Source organism: Carcharhinus amblyrhynchos, chromosome 3, assembly GCF_965287045.1.
Source record: "Carcharhinus amblyrhynchos chromosome 3, sCarAmb.v2.hapA, whole genome shotgun sequence".
Taxonomy (NCBI): Eukaryota; Metazoa; Chordata; class Chondrichthyes; order Carcharhiniformes; family Carcharhinidae; genus Carcharhinus; species Carcharhinus amblyrhynchos.
In genome coordinates this window covers 16,159,836-16,174,841 of record NC_137326.1, presented here as the reverse complement: position 1 = coordinate 16,174,841, position 15,006 = coordinate 16,159,836, and the positions used below count along the sequence as shown (strand labels likewise).

At 41.4% G+C, this 15,006-nt stretch overlaps 1 protein-coding gene across 1 annotated transcript; it reads right to left on the bottom strand.

Annotated features, from left to right (window-relative positions):
• Positions 1 to 2,867: 2,867 nt before the first annotated feature.
• cidec (cell death inducing DFFA like effector c) lies at positions 2,868 to 13,674 on the bottom strand. The gene is made up of 6 exons (XM_080181743.1): positions 13,588 to 13,674; positions 12,139 to 12,208; positions 10,679 to 10,817; positions 6,997 to 7,146; positions 6,224 to 6,411; positions 2,868 to 4,324 (listed from the first exon to the last, which is right to left on the bottom strand). The coding sequence occupies exons 2-6, from the start codon at positions 12,195 to 12,197 to the stop codon at positions 4,189 to 4,191; spliced, it is 672 nt and encodes a 223-aa protein (XP_080037869.1). The 5' UTR covers positions 12,198 to 12,208; positions 13,588 to 13,674; the 3' UTR covers positions 2,868 to 4,188.
• Between the last annotated feature and the right edge of the window lie 1,332 nt (positions 13,675 to 15,006).

Below are 15,006 nucleotides of genomic sequence, written 5' to 3'. Positions count from 1 at the left end.
TCAGTTGACCAATGAATTCCTAAACTATTCTATGGTTCTAGGTTCTATCATGAAATAAATCATAATGTATTGCAATCAGGTGTAGTGGCAAGTTGCTGCTATTGGTAAAATACGAGTGTCCAGAATGATTGCTGAGTATGTCTGTAACTGAATCTACAACTCCAATTCCGTATTGATTGCTCTTGTGAGAATTATTAAACTCATTTCCTGAGGCTTTCCATTTTCACACGCATCAGCCTTCAATTCATACTTCTTGAAAGCAAGTGGGAGAAAAATCCTGGACTGACAAACTCCTCAGCTATTGATCTTTGGTTGTTAGTTTCTTGCTGATGTCTGCTACGTTTCAGCTCTGAGATACACACTCTTGTTTATTTAATAGCATCTGCATCAGTTATAAAATATCACCTGCATGGGAGATTTTGAAAGCACATGCGGCCATACAGGAAGCCTGAGTTATTAATCTGGTACAACCCCTTTTCCTCAATTAGTATTTGAGTAGGCGTGTAAAACGTTCATAGAATCTACGGCATGGAGACAAGCCCTTTGGCCCAAACTGGTCCATTCTGTAATTCTGTTTTGGGGCGGTAATATGTTGAGTATGGAGCACTGATATCGGTGCTATACAGATGCAGATAGCTTGTTGATAGATTAAATTGAGTTGATTTTCATGTATGCCTGAACAGACACTGTGCTACCGTACCCAATTACAACACAATCACTCTAAGGTTAGCTGCCACAAACAGACCAAGTGTGGGAACAGCTTACATTTAAACACACTGCCCCTAAAACTCAAGTGTTGTTACACAGTCAACCGTGTGCTCCATCCTTCTGTCATAACGAGAGCAGCGTACATAAAGCTGGGCCAGAACATTCACTATAATTGCTATAATTATCCATGTGCTGCAATGAACAGTCATGGCTCTGCTTGAATGACTGTAATGTAATGGAAATTTCCTGGTATGTGGGCTGGTAAACACAGAAGCAGAAAACTGGCCAATGTAACTTCACTAAGTCAGCAGTACAAGTTCACGTTAAAGACATTGGGCATCTATTTTTCTTCCATCATTTCACATGATTTGATTGACAGTGAGATGAATGAAGTCACCAAATCAGCAAGTCAAAGATGGGAAACTCACAAAGGATTAGAGGGCCATAAAAGACCTTGAAAATGATAAATTCTGGTGCTGTTAGAACAACTTGCTTTAGCTATGGTGCAAAACCAAACTTTGGGCATTTAGTTATTCTTCCACAAGAGGGCACAACTATTTCTATTTGATATGCTGTAGATTAAAGTCCTGCAAAGTTGTCAAGCTTCCACTATTTAGCAATCCAGTCACACTGCCCTTTACCAGGAAAAATGATTGTTGTGAAATGGTTAGTATTTTGTGACACGGTAGATTAAGTATTACCTCTGCCAAGCAGAAGACTAAACTGGAACATACTTCAATCTGCTCCTATCTGAACATTTTCTTTATGACCAAAGTTATTGAAAGCCTGTGTAAATGACAGTTCAGAAATAACCTGCCAGTTAATTCTGAAAAAAACTGAAACATTTGGTAAAGGGAGCAAGGTCTGCATAATTGACCTTCTACTTAGATGCTACTCAATTAGAGAGGAATTAAGTTTGGCTTTAATACTTTCCAAAACTCAAAAGGAGGAACACATTGGTTGCACTCATGACAAAGCAACTTCCTCCAAGGAGAGAGAGCAAAGCAAGGTCACAGCACCCACTGCACTTTAGTATTGTTGTTGCCTAGATATCACGATACAAGCCCACAACCTGATTGCAGAGTGTTTCACTAAGCAAGACTAGTCAGGAGTATTTTTCAATCCAAGCCCTCCTGTGGCTTTTCAAATTTGAAACAAGCTGGTGAAAAATCCACTGTTTGGGGCAAGCACGGTGACACAGTGACTAGCACTGCTGCCTCACAGCTCCAAGGACCTGGGTTTGATTCCTGCTTGGGTCACTGTCTGTATGGAGTTTGCCCATTCTCCCCTTGCCTGCGTGGGTTTCCTCCAGGTGCTCCAGCTTCCTCCCACCATCCAAAGATGTGTGGGTTAGCTGGATTGGCTATGATAAATTGCTCCTTAGTGTTAGGAGGGACTAGCAGGGTAAATACATGGTATTATGGGGAGTGTGGTAGGTATAGACTTGATAGGCTGAATAGCTTCCTGCACTGTAGGATACTAGTCTCTGTTTATGACAGGAGCCTACAATTTGATTGAGAGTGAGAATTCCAATATCAGTGCTACAAATAACAAAGTCATTGGGAACGTGGTGCTAAAATTTGATTTAACATTTTTTTGGCATTTGTAATTGTCCAGAGTTTCATTAAAATAATTGCATAAACAATAAAAGGGTTTTGTGAAGTGACAGGTTATGCTTTATCCCTGGGATTTTCTATTGGCACAAGATGATGGCTGGAATTCTCCTAAAAAAAACTGAAGTATTTCCTGCTGGCTTTTTTTAGTGCCATTACCAGAACAAATCTCCAACACAGCATTGCAGACTGCTTCAGCAGAATTCACGCTAGAAAGCAGGGGCAGGGTCTATTCCCACCCAAGAGGCTGGCAGCACAGGTCATCGTGCATGCACTGATCTGTCTTCATGGAGAAGAGTGCATGTGCGGTGTCCCCCACTTCCCGAAAAAAATTGCTGGCATTCCTGTTTCCCTCCTCCCCCCACCAACCGATGGCCAGCCTCAAACCCTCCCCCCACCTGATTCTCTTGTAAAGTGGCAGCAGGTCTCCCCAACACTCCACCCTCTCAACTGATTGTCCCCTAGTAGACCCTGCTGTATTGTTCTCTAATCTAACCATGTGCAGGTGGGCTCACAGAGATGAGTAACAGTAGACAATTTCAGTGGCATTTAGTATTGAACAAGGCAATTGCAAATACACTCCATTACAGGGATACAAGGGAAGAGTGACTTACTGTATTGCTCTTTGAAAGAGTCAACACAAGACTCCTACAAACCTGGAGTTGACACGCAGTGTAAACCCAAACTTTCAAGACCAAACATGGAATTGCATTGTAATCAAGTTGCAGATTTAAAAAGACAAATTGCTCGAAACCAGGATACAATTCTTCACCTGAAGATGTACTAGGGTACAATAGTTCAAGATTCAGTTTAATAAATATTTCATTTATCCACTTCAGTCAGCTTTATACAAAAAACATGTGATTGTAAAGGAACCAAAGCTCAAGTAACATGCTAGCAATGGAATTATAAATTGTACTCGTTTTTCTGGGATCAATGCAGTTTTCTCACATTCATATCAAAAATAATCAATGGGATTTTTGTCGATTGCATCAATTTCTTCATAAAGTGAGGCACAGCCCTAGAGGTGATAACATTCAAGAGCCACCTTCCTGTTGATTGCTTTTATACACGAATCCCAGCCACAAGGATTTATGGAGGGGTGAAAAAAGAGGGGAATGCAATTTGGATAAATCATACATACATCAGTTAATCTCCTCTCCACTGTACAGTCAAGAATAAATTAAGCAATAGACTTTCAATTCACAGTCATTTTAGAATATAGGTGATCAATACCACCATAGTTTAAAATAGAGGATGGAATTTTAGTTTTAAAATAGAATTGTACAGTCTGCAGGCTCGGGTGCCACTTTCCCTGAACCTATGCTCAGGTTTGGTTTAAATCAGCTGTTGTTAATAGTACCAGTTCAGTTCTACTATCACTGGAGACTGGATAACTGATGTAGGCAGTGCAGTGGAAGTGGGCACAAACATGAGCAATACTAGTTTGTTTTGTTTTCTCCTTTCAGAACTATCTCCAGAATTAACAACCATCCTCAAATGGATCAAGTGTAGAGTATAATTTGTTACGAGTTATTGGCTGTGACCTACTTTGACAAGTATTATCACAATATTCAAAAGCATTATGCCACAAAAAAAAATCCTCCAGTTATACAAGTGGTACCCTGTACTGGTATAGCTCTGATGAAGCAGATGCATTCAAGTGCAAGATACACGTAATGTACAGAACATGTTGCATATTCTAATGATGTATTTCCACATCAAATTGACCATAAACATTCTATGTACATCAACGTGCAATCTTTCAGGGCAACCTTTTGTGGTTACCCAAATCATGCCAAAGTGAGCTTTCTGGCTAAGGTTCATTTGCAGGTGTTTTAAGAGCAGACAGGGTAGGCAAACCATTTCATTCAAGGGCACAGAGGGGCTTGGCTGCTGCCTGCTTTTCATCCTCATCCAATAGATGCTGTACATAGTATGAGGTTCCAAGTAGAACATGGCCTGTAGCTTGCATTGTGAACATTGTCAAACGCAAGGCTTCCCTAAAAAAGGAACAGAAAGAATTAATAGAAAGGCACCAGAAAACAGGCAAGAGAGTATATAATGTTCATTTCTGTCAGACCAAAATCAGTAATGGAATAAATCTCTTCTGCACACTTTGTATCTTATAGGGCTGGATAGAAAGTGGATCTCATTTATTCCCTTCTATATAGGGAAGGGTGGGGGATAGGTTGGTAATGTCAATTATGGAAGAAACAACTTTGCAGTTATATCAAGTGTGTAGCACAGCACAGTGCCACTGATGATGTATTTGTTTTCTTACTACCTGTGATCAATTTTGTATCAAAAAGATGTATTTCCTTACCTTTGGATGTGTGTATTTGAATTAAATAATTCAGCAGCAAGCTATTGCAAGTTTAAAAATAAAGATTTTTTCCATTTGCACACATTAATACCAGATTGCAACAGCACAAGTTCCCATGCATGCACAAAGATTGGATACAGATAAAGAATGTACTTATCAACTGCTGTGAATTCAATGCTTCATTTATAATCACCCAGATGGCAGATCTGTGGTTGCTTAAATGTATATCATTTAAGGTTGAAGGGAAGATCTTTAATATGTAAGGTTTCAGATAACCAGAACAAGTCTTTGGCTGCTTGATGATGTAACTAGTTTCAGCTGGCTGAAGACCAGGAGTCCTAGTGTAAACAGTAGACACTGAAACCAACTTCACGCAGCCACTTTGTTTATATCTGAGGCTCACCCTATCTAGTTTGAATTGGAGAAGCCATTGCAGTACAAAAGGAATGTTGCTGGCAGCCAGAGGTTCAATTTTCCCTTTTGTCGAGTGTGAAAGATAAAGACAGGCAGGAAACTCTAATCTTTCGCTGTTAGTTCATCCTTAAAAATAAGTGTAATTCCTCAAATGGCTGTGAAGTACCCTCAACTATGTTCATATTTAATTGTGTATTCACTGAAGACCAATAATCCAAATACCAAAATTTGTATAATTTGTGGCAGCCATCTTAGCTTGTTGGGGTCCAGTTTTTTAAAGAATAGGTAAAAAATGTCTTTACTAGGTAAGAGTAAACTACTCCATGTTGGCCATTTAATTTCCATTATTGTTCAGATCTCTTGCATGAATCAAGATAAGCTGTTTTGATTAAGCAGCAGCCTTGGTGCCAAAGCTACACTATATATGGAGGCTGCACGAAGAGGTCACTAAAATGAATCATTTGTTTTTCTTTCACTTCTAGTAGGCATGGCATAGAAAAATAAAGAGGTAGCTTATTACTCTTAGATATGGAGAAGAGAGAGAGAGACACACAGTTGGAGGGGGTCTCATCACCATTAGTAAATTACCATGCAAAATAAAATGGAGGGGGAAGAATGGAACAGAGGAATTTGATGGAGGGCAAAAAGGGTCAGGAGTACAGTAAAGATTACCAATTGTAAAATTGCTCAGACACAAGTGGACATTCCTTTGACATGGAAGAGATGGCAAAAATGGTGAAGGAACTGGGGTTGGTGAAGAGGAGAGGGAAATGAAATGGGATTTCAGTGACAATATAGCAAGGGATGTGGAACAAGGAGAGATATGCCAGTGGCAGAAAAGCTATGGTTTAGAGGATGGGATTTATGAACACCTTTCACAGGCCAAATTAGTCACAATGACCGTCACCCAGGCCTACTTTTCTGACCAAGGTTATCAGGTTCCAATCTGATTTGAAAACTGCGCCCATCCTAGGAAAAACATTGCCAAAAGCAAACGTCAGGTCCCCAAATAACAGTCATGAAACTTGAGGATTTAAGTTTCTGGGCTTTGAGTTGAAAGATATCAGTTGTGCTATGAATTCTATGACTGATAATCTATTTCAAATGGAAAATACTTGAGCAGCAATCCAGTGATTTTAAACCCACAATTCTATTTCCTTACCTCACTATTTTCTTTGCTCCCACACATTGGACATCATATGACAGGGAGTACGAGCCGTAGAGTGTCACTTTTACACTCAGGCAGCCAATAAAATCCTGAGGATTTTCTTTATAGAGATCAAAGGTTATTCTGGCAACATCTTTTCTTCTCCGCAATTTATCTGTGAAACCCAGATGAAAGCCACTATTCTGTTTTGAAAAAAAAAATGACAATTATTCTCAGCAACAGGTAATATCTTGTAAAAGGAAACTCGAACTACTACTAACTTTATCCCAGAATTGTGTTTTGTTCACTTCTGAACTAATAGAATGTACATTGTGAGCAATAGGCTGGACAAATGGCTACTGTTTTTGAGCATCAGATTCAGACTTGAATTGTGCTTAGTAGACTTGGTGGCTCAGTGGTTAGCACTGCTGCCTCACAGGCCAGGGACCCGGGTTCGATTCTGGCCTTGGGTCACTGTGTGGAGTTTGCACGTTCTTCCCATGCCTGTATGGGCTTCCTCCTGTTTCCTCCCACATCCAAAGATGTGTGGGTTAGCTGCACTACATTGCCCCTTTGTCAGGGGGATTAGCTAGGGTAAACGCATGCGGTAATGGGGATAGGGCCTGGATCGTGGCCAGTGCAGACTCAATGGACCGAATAGCCTTCTGCTGCACTGTAGGGGGTTCTATGATTTATGGTGTTGAAGGATACCTGGAATAAAAGGCACAGTTCAATAAGACTACAGAATTGAAAAATATTCCCCAGTAAACTGCCACTGCAATCCTCACCTCTGATGGTGTCCATTTCTGCCCTTTCTCAAGTACCATGAAGAGCGCATTATCTGGTATTGTCTGAAAGAATTCCTCTGTCTCAATGACAGTCCCATCCTCCTCCAGTAGTAACGAGGGACTGGACGTTGCTTGTAATGCTTCTTGAGCCTGCAGGACAAGTGTGAAATTGTTCAGCCAGAGAGCAGAGACAAATCAGAGACAGTGACAAGGAAGCTGTGTCACACAAGACTCTTACGCAGTTTAAAAGGACCAGAACATTTACTGTACACACCAGACAAATAATTAGCCTTGGTTCAGAATTTGAGAGAATTCAAGGCCAAAAGGCTAGAATTCGGGAGGCTCCTGGGACAAATCTCAACAAGGAGGAAGAACCCCATTTCCCAGTTAGATCACTTGTTGTACGCATTTCATAAACAAATGGGGAGGCAGCAGTGTTATTGCTGGACTAGTAATCTACAGACCAGGGTCATGTGTAGAGGGTCATTAGATTCGTTCCACTGGTCGGCGCAACAGAGGGGCAAAGGGCCTGTACTGCTTTGTAATGTTCTGTGTTCGCTGAATTAGATCCCACGATGTGGAGATGCTGGCGTTGGACTGGGGTAGGCACAGTAAGAAGTCTCAACACCAGGTTAAAGTCCAACAGGTTTATTTGGCAGCACTAGCTTTCAGGGCCTCAAGCTCCTGCTTCAGGTGAATGAGGACTTGTGTTCACAAACAGGGTATATACAAAATTGTGTTTGTTAAACTAAATCCTCACTCACCTGAAGGAGCTTGAGGCTCCGAAAGCTACTGCTGCCAAATAAACCTGTTGGACTTTAACCTGATGTTGAGAAACTTCTTACTGGAATTAGATCCCACCATGTCATGTGATGGGAATTAATGAGGACCATGAAACTACTAAATAAAAGCAAATTATCGCAGATGCTGGGACCTGAAACTAAAAGAGAAATTCTGGAAAATCTCAGCAAGTCTGGCAGCATCTGCGAGGAGAGAAAAGGGCTGATGTTTCAAGTCCAAATGAGTATAAATAAGGCATAGAAAGTGAAAGATATTTATACTGCAGGATGAGGGAATGAAAGATGTCATAGCCATAAAAACATGGGGATAGGCTGCTAATGGCAGTCCATAGAGAATAAAAAGGTACAAATGGCCAAACAGCAGAGAAACTGAAATCAGAGCTGTGACAGATGAAAAGGGTGGGGAGGGGGGTAAAATTGAGAAGGGGGAAAATGAGAAGCAAAGGGAAAAAAGGGTAAGAAAGGGGGTGAAGGGGGGAAAAAAGAGTGGGGGAGAAAGAAAAATAAAAAGACAGATAAGAATGAAAAGGTAGAGAACCTTTAAAATGAAATTAAAAAGGGTTAAGATAGGGTAGAAACCATGAAACTACTATTAATTGGGGTAAATGTGGGGTTACAGGGATGGGACCTGGGTAGGACGCTCAAGATTTGATGCAGATGTGATGGCCAAATGGCCTTCTTCTACACCATAGGGATTCTATGATTTATTCATAAATTCCCAGTGTAACTTCATTCAGCATTTATGCAATGTTACTTGACTAAAGATCTACACCTTGGTTAACACTGACTTTCTTTACTCCAGGTGACAAGAGGAAGAGATTGAACAAAGGAGGCTAAAGTTTTTCCAAGTTAGTTTATTTATTAGTGTCACCAGTAGGCTTACATTAACACAGCAATGAAGTTATTGTGAAAATCCCCATGTCACCACACTCTGGTGCCTGTTCTGGTACAGCGAGGGAGAATTTAGCATGGTTAATGCACTTAACCAGCATTGGTTTTGGACTGTGGGAGGAAACCCATGCAGACATGGGGAGAACATACAAACTCTGCACAGACGGTGACCCAAGCTGGGAATTGAACCCAGGTTCCTGGTGCTGAGAGGCAGCAGTGCTAACCACTGTGCCACCGTGCTGCTCATAACACAATGTCCCTGCTCGAGCACCGAGTGATCTGGTTCTCTGAAGGAGCAATTTACCTTGTGCCATTCCTCAGCCTTGCAATTTCCTCCTTTACAGATAACGCAAATCTTTCAATATCTCAATTGCAGCAGTTCCCACTAGACCGTGCCAGTGCAATTCCACCTCATGTAACTACCACACTCCCTTGCCACAAGGCCACATGACCTAGGAGCAAAATTAGGCCATGCAGCCCATTAGTCTGCACACCATTTAACGAGATCATGGCTAATCTGATATAATCCTCAACTCCACTTCCCCCCAGGAACAGCTTCTTCTCTGCTGCCAGACTTCTGAATGTACTTTACCGAGCTGATCTTTCATCCTAGCCACGACTACATTCTGCACCCTCTCCTTCCCTTCTCCCCTATGTAAATTATGAATGGTATGCTTTGTCTGTACAGTACACAAGAAACAATACTTCTCACTGTATCCCAACACATGCGACAGTAATAAATCAAATCCAATTGCTGGAAAGTAATTGTACATTCTCATCTGCCAACTCCCTCAGTCTCTTTGGCACTTACTAACCCAAGGAGGAGTGGGGTGCTCAACTGAATAAGTCCAGATGTGCCAATAATTTGTACCACATCTGCATGCATCATGTAGATTAACTCAATTTTCTGACAGCATCCCCATCAGCTCTATACATGGGTAAGAACAGCAACATCATGGGATCACCAACCAGCCATACACCACCAGTCTTAATAGTCACAGGTTGAGTCCTCAGCTCAATTTCATTGTGGACTCATTCAAGGAAAGACTAACGAATTCCTTCAGACAAAATAGGCATTTGTAATAAATGTGTCCTGCCAGCATTACCCACATCCAAACAAAAATGAAACAATATCGGCAAATGCACAAGAAAGAGATCCCCTCTTTGGTTTAGTTGAGTACATGCAACCAACAAAAAGCAGAAATGGGCACCTTAAAATCTCACAAACCTCAGTCACAAGATACTTCCACAACTATTGTACTTCCATATTTAGAAAAAAAGAATAAAAGCCAGCTTCCAAATGGTGGGAACAACCCGATTAAAAAGTTTGGGTTAACAATAACTTGCAGGCTTCCTGGAGGAAGCGAATACAAACTAAAATGCTGGAAAAAAACTTTAGCAGGTCTGACAGCATTTGAGGACAGAACAGTTAATGTTCTGAGTCCATATTAGTCTTCTCCAGTGCCTTGAAGTTAAGTTAAAATGTATTTATTAGTGTTACAAGTAAGGCTTACATTAACATTGCAATGAAGTTATGTAAATACCTTAGTCGCCACACTCTGGCACCTGTTTGGGTACACTGAGGGAGTATTTAGCATGGCCAATGCAAACCAGCATGTCTTTTGCATCGTGGCAGGAAACTGGAGCACCCGGAGGGAACCCACGCAGACATGGGGAGAATGTGCAGCCTCCATAAGATAGTGATTCGAGAATCGAACCTGAGCCCCTGGCACAGTGAGGCTGCTGTGTTAATCACTGTGCCACCCATAGTAATATAGGCACAGAACATTAATTTTGTTAGCACAGATGCTGACAGACCTGCTGAATTTATCCCGCATTTTCTGTTTTTGTTTCAGGTTTCCAGCATCCGCAGTATTTTGCTTTACAAATGGAGACGTTTAGACTTCCTTCGGCAATTTGTGCATCGCAAAATAACGTTACTAGCCCACACCAAAAATCTGACAAAGAAGGTCTAGCAGACTAATTTTCACCTTGTCCAGTAAATCCTGAAGGCTCCCAGCCATGATGCCTTTCTTCAGGCTCCGATCCCAGTTGCACACCCTGAACGGTCTTTGATGTGGAGTACTGTGCAACAGTTGTGATGTTGCTGATGCACTGGCTGACACACACCTATTCAAAGACAAAAATTGGAGATGCCCATTCATATCCCTACTGCCACCAAGACATTTTCTTGTGTTAACCAGTAAGAGTAGGGTGGTGGAGTCAGAAACTCTCGTAATATTTATGAAACATTTAGATGTTCACTTGCACTGCCATAAGCTCCAAGCGCTGGAAGGTGTGATTAGTGTAGTTGGATCTTTGTCGACTAGCACTGACAACAGGCTGAATGGCCTCTGTATTGGAAATATCTATGAATGAGTGTACTACAGTGCTGAAGCAGTCACTGAATCTTGCAATAACAAAACCATTAAGTGGTTTTCTGGGGCATAACAGGTTTGACATCTTATTCCAGGCAAGCTGTATTTACTGCCTATTCCTGCTACACCCCATGGGGCTGATTTTGCCATTGCGCCAATTATCAACAGCGATGACTGAGGCATTAGTAATCCTTGTAGGGCCATCTAACCAAGCCAAACATTGCGAAAAGGATAGGAGCCAGGAAGGAAAGGAACTTCTCCAGCCCTACAAATAGCATTTAGAATCAGGCCAATGCCTTTTACTATAACAACCTAGAGGCAAGACAAGTCTATTTAGGACCTGTAGTTATGGAGAATTCTGTCAAATGCCTAAACTGGAGAGAAAGCAATGGAAAAAGAATGTTGCTCCAGAGACCAATTGGACTTCAAAACTTTAGGTCTTTGCGTTGAGTGCACTCCCGATGACAACACAGCTCTAGGAAATGGTGAACATTGGGTACAATAGTGATTGAATTACAAATGGCAAACCAAAGAATGAGGCCCAAACTCCCAAATACGTGCGATCAATCTGTCCCATTCCTTGCTAGATTACAATTAATATAAACCAATGCTTCAAATGGCCAAGAGGAAATGGTATTTTGTCTAAATGCCAGATCCATTTTTATTCTTATCTTGCAGGATATTTGACGTTTTGGTCCAAATTAATCTAGGTGTTATACGAAGCGGACACATTTGTAAAGTTACCTTTCCTGTACCATTCTCTGAAAATTTATGGTGGTTTCCATTACAACCTTTACAAGCCACCAGCAAGTGCACTGAACAATTCTTGAATACTATCTTGTCCAGCAGCAATACAGGAAGTATTTTAAAGTTTAATACCGGAGGATCAAGTGAAAGGTCAATAGGTCAATCTCCTGAACAAGTCACGAGAAGGATTATTGGTTCCCAAAGGTCACAAACAAACAGGTGGTTGTGCGAATTGGAGGATTAGTTTTAAAAAAATCCTCAAGTTTTCAGACACAATCTGGGGAGGCTGGTAGAAAAAGTTAAACAAAATAAGGTGGCGATCTTACCTGGAGATGGAACTTGGGGATAAGAAACTGAGGGATTTCTTTGCATATTCCATTTTCATAAAGGTTTAGCCTGCCAAATTAAAAATAAAGTTACATTTTCTTCAAAAATGTCAGTAGGTGAGAATTGGAGTTCAGGTTACAATCAGATCAGCCATGATCATATCAAATAGCAGAGCAGACTCAAGGGGCTGAGTGGTCTACTTCTGCTCCTAATTTGTACACTCACCTATTCTTTTTAAGACACTCCTTTAAGACAACATCTGATCAAGCTGTTATCATCTGCCCCAAGACCATCTTGCGACTCTGTCAATTTTTTGTTTCATGGTGTTCCTGCTTAGGACATTTTGCTACAGATCCCATGTAAAGGCAGCTGCACTGAGGTTTAAATGTGCTTACCCATTTCCTTAGATGAACGAAACCAAGTTACCACCTAATATGATCCATACATCGAGACTAATAGAGTTATAATAAGTTACTGAATGTGCGCTGTAACTGGCATCTTACAGATGCACACAACATCCTAAAGACAGTAGTATGGAAACTGGTCAGTTCAAAGAAGCTGTTTCACTTGTGGGATAGGGTAGTAGTAATGTCACTGGACAAATAACCTAGAGGCCCAAGTTAATGCTCTGAGGATCTATCATACCAATTGGTGGAATAACCAATCTGGTTCATGAGCGAATAACGAACAAAGAAAATTACAGCATAGGAACAGGCCCTTCGGTCCTCCAAGCCTGCACTAACTGCCCCTTTGAATTAAAATCTCCTACCCTTCCGGGGACCATGTCCCTCTATTCATGTATCTATCAAGACACTCCTTAAAAGTCACTATCACATCTGCTTATACTACCTCCCCTGGCAGCAAGTTCCAGGCACCCACCACCCTTTGTGTAAAAAAAAAAATTGCTTCATACATGGCCATTAAACCTCCCCCTCACCTCTTAAACCTATACCTCTTAGTAATTGACTCTTCCACCTTGGGAAAAAGCTTCTATCCACTCTGTCCATGCCCCTCAATCTTGTAGGCTTCTATCAGGTCACCCCTCCGTCATTCCAGTGAGAACCAACCAAGTTTCTCCAACCTCTCTTCATAGTTGACGCCCTCTATACCAGGCGACATTTTGGTAAATCTTTTCTGTATCCTCCCTGGGGAAGGAAATCTACCATCCTTACCCAGTGGCCTACTCAATCCACAGCATTGCGGTTGACTGTCAATACCCTCAGTAAGTTTAGGGGAAATAGGGATGGGCAACAAACGCTGGCCTTGCCAGCGACACTCAGGTCCAGTGAAAGAAACTCACTCAGAAAAGGTCTCACGTATGGGGAGTGATTTGAGCTGGAAAAGGAAAAATGTGTATACCTGGAACACTGACAATTCTGTCCAAGCCACGCAGACTATGTAGACAATCCAAACAAAACAATTACACAAACTGGAAAGAAAACACTTACTTTTCAGCTGATCTTAATGTTAGAACTACCTGATCCACTCCTTTTCAAACCTCTCTTGCCCAGTCTGGATCCTGACTGAAAAAATAAAGCCACCGGTTCCAGCAAAAAAGGTGAATGACTCATGGTGGGTCAAAGTTCTACCAACAAGTCAATTATTGCTCCACAGCAGCACTGACAGGCAAGTTAATAAATACGTGTTTATATCATCATATTTACAATTGGAGCTCTCACTTCCCCAAATTAAAATGATCCAGTGTTGAACCACTTTCTCCAAAAAAAAATCACTTGCTGCAGTTTTATAAGAGAAAGGTCTTTGGAAAACATGAAACTATTAGCGATGCTCCATGGCAATGGGAGACTTGCAACCCAATCTAGGAATCCCCCCAAAGCACACACACACACACACACAGGGGTGTATTGGTTACGCATTAAGCGGATTTGAAATTGAAGGAGGGTGGGGGTTATAACTCTTCCAAAACAAGCCCCAGACAAAGATTATGAATCAGAGAGAAAGCTTTAGAAGTTTCAATCAGAAAAGCAAGCAAGAGAACAAACATCCACAATATTAGAAGATCTACTGAAAGGAATGTCAACAAGTGCTATTAATGTTGCGGGGGGGAGCGGTGTGTGGGTGTCTGAAAAGAAAACTAGCCAGACATTACATAATTTTTTTTTGCTGAGCCCACAAACCAGGGCAGGTCTCTGTCGTTTATTACAAAAGCAAAATTATTGCAGATGCTGGTTTATAAACAGGAGAGACTGGAAAATCACAGCAGGTCTTACAGCTTTTGTGGAGGGAGAACAGTTTCAAAACGTTGGCTCTATTCTCTCTTAGTAAAAAGTCTGACAACACCAGGTTTAAGTCCAACCGATTTATTTGATAGTAAACTCACTAGCTTTCGAGGTTACCCTCTTCGTCAGGTGAATGGAGAATGGAGAACTCTCCATTCACCTGACGAAGGGGGTAACCTCGAAAGCTAGTGAGTTTACTATCAAATAAATCGGTTGGACTTAAACCTGGTGTTGTCAGACTTTTTACTGTGTTTACCCCAGTCCAACGCCAACATATCCACATCTATTCTCTCTTCACAGATATGGTCAGAGCTGCTGAGATCTTCCAGCATTTTTGGTTCTGTGTAATCTCTTATTTTGCTCATTCACCAGAAAAGAGATGCACTAGCTTTTGGAGAAGTACACAAGGAGGAAACCAATGAAAAATATTCATTGTGGATCACACGCAAGTTTTATTCTACAGCTGTCTGGCTGCTGTATAAATGTGACAGTGTTTTCGTGGAAGAATCACAGAATCCTTACAGTCTAGAGGACGACCATTCAGCCCATCGAGTCTGCACGAACAATAATCCCATCCAGGCCCTATCCCTATAATAAATGTACTTACCCTGCCCATCCTCCTCACAC

Excerpts from the sequence above, each read along its gene's own strand:
- cidec (XM_080181743.1), bottom strand. The coding sequence starts at position 12,197 with ATGAAAATGGAATATGCAAAGAAATCCCTCAGTTTCTTATCCCCAAGT. Across the intron at positions 6,412-6,996 it reads AGAAATGGACACCATCAGAG|AATAGTGGCTTTCATCTGGG; the intron begins GTGAGGATTGCA and ends TTTTCAAAACAG. Across the intron at positions 4,325-6,223 it reads GGAGCAAAGAAAATAGTGAG|GGAAGCCTTGCGTTTGACAA; the intron begins GTAAGGAAATAG and ends TTCCTTTTTTAG.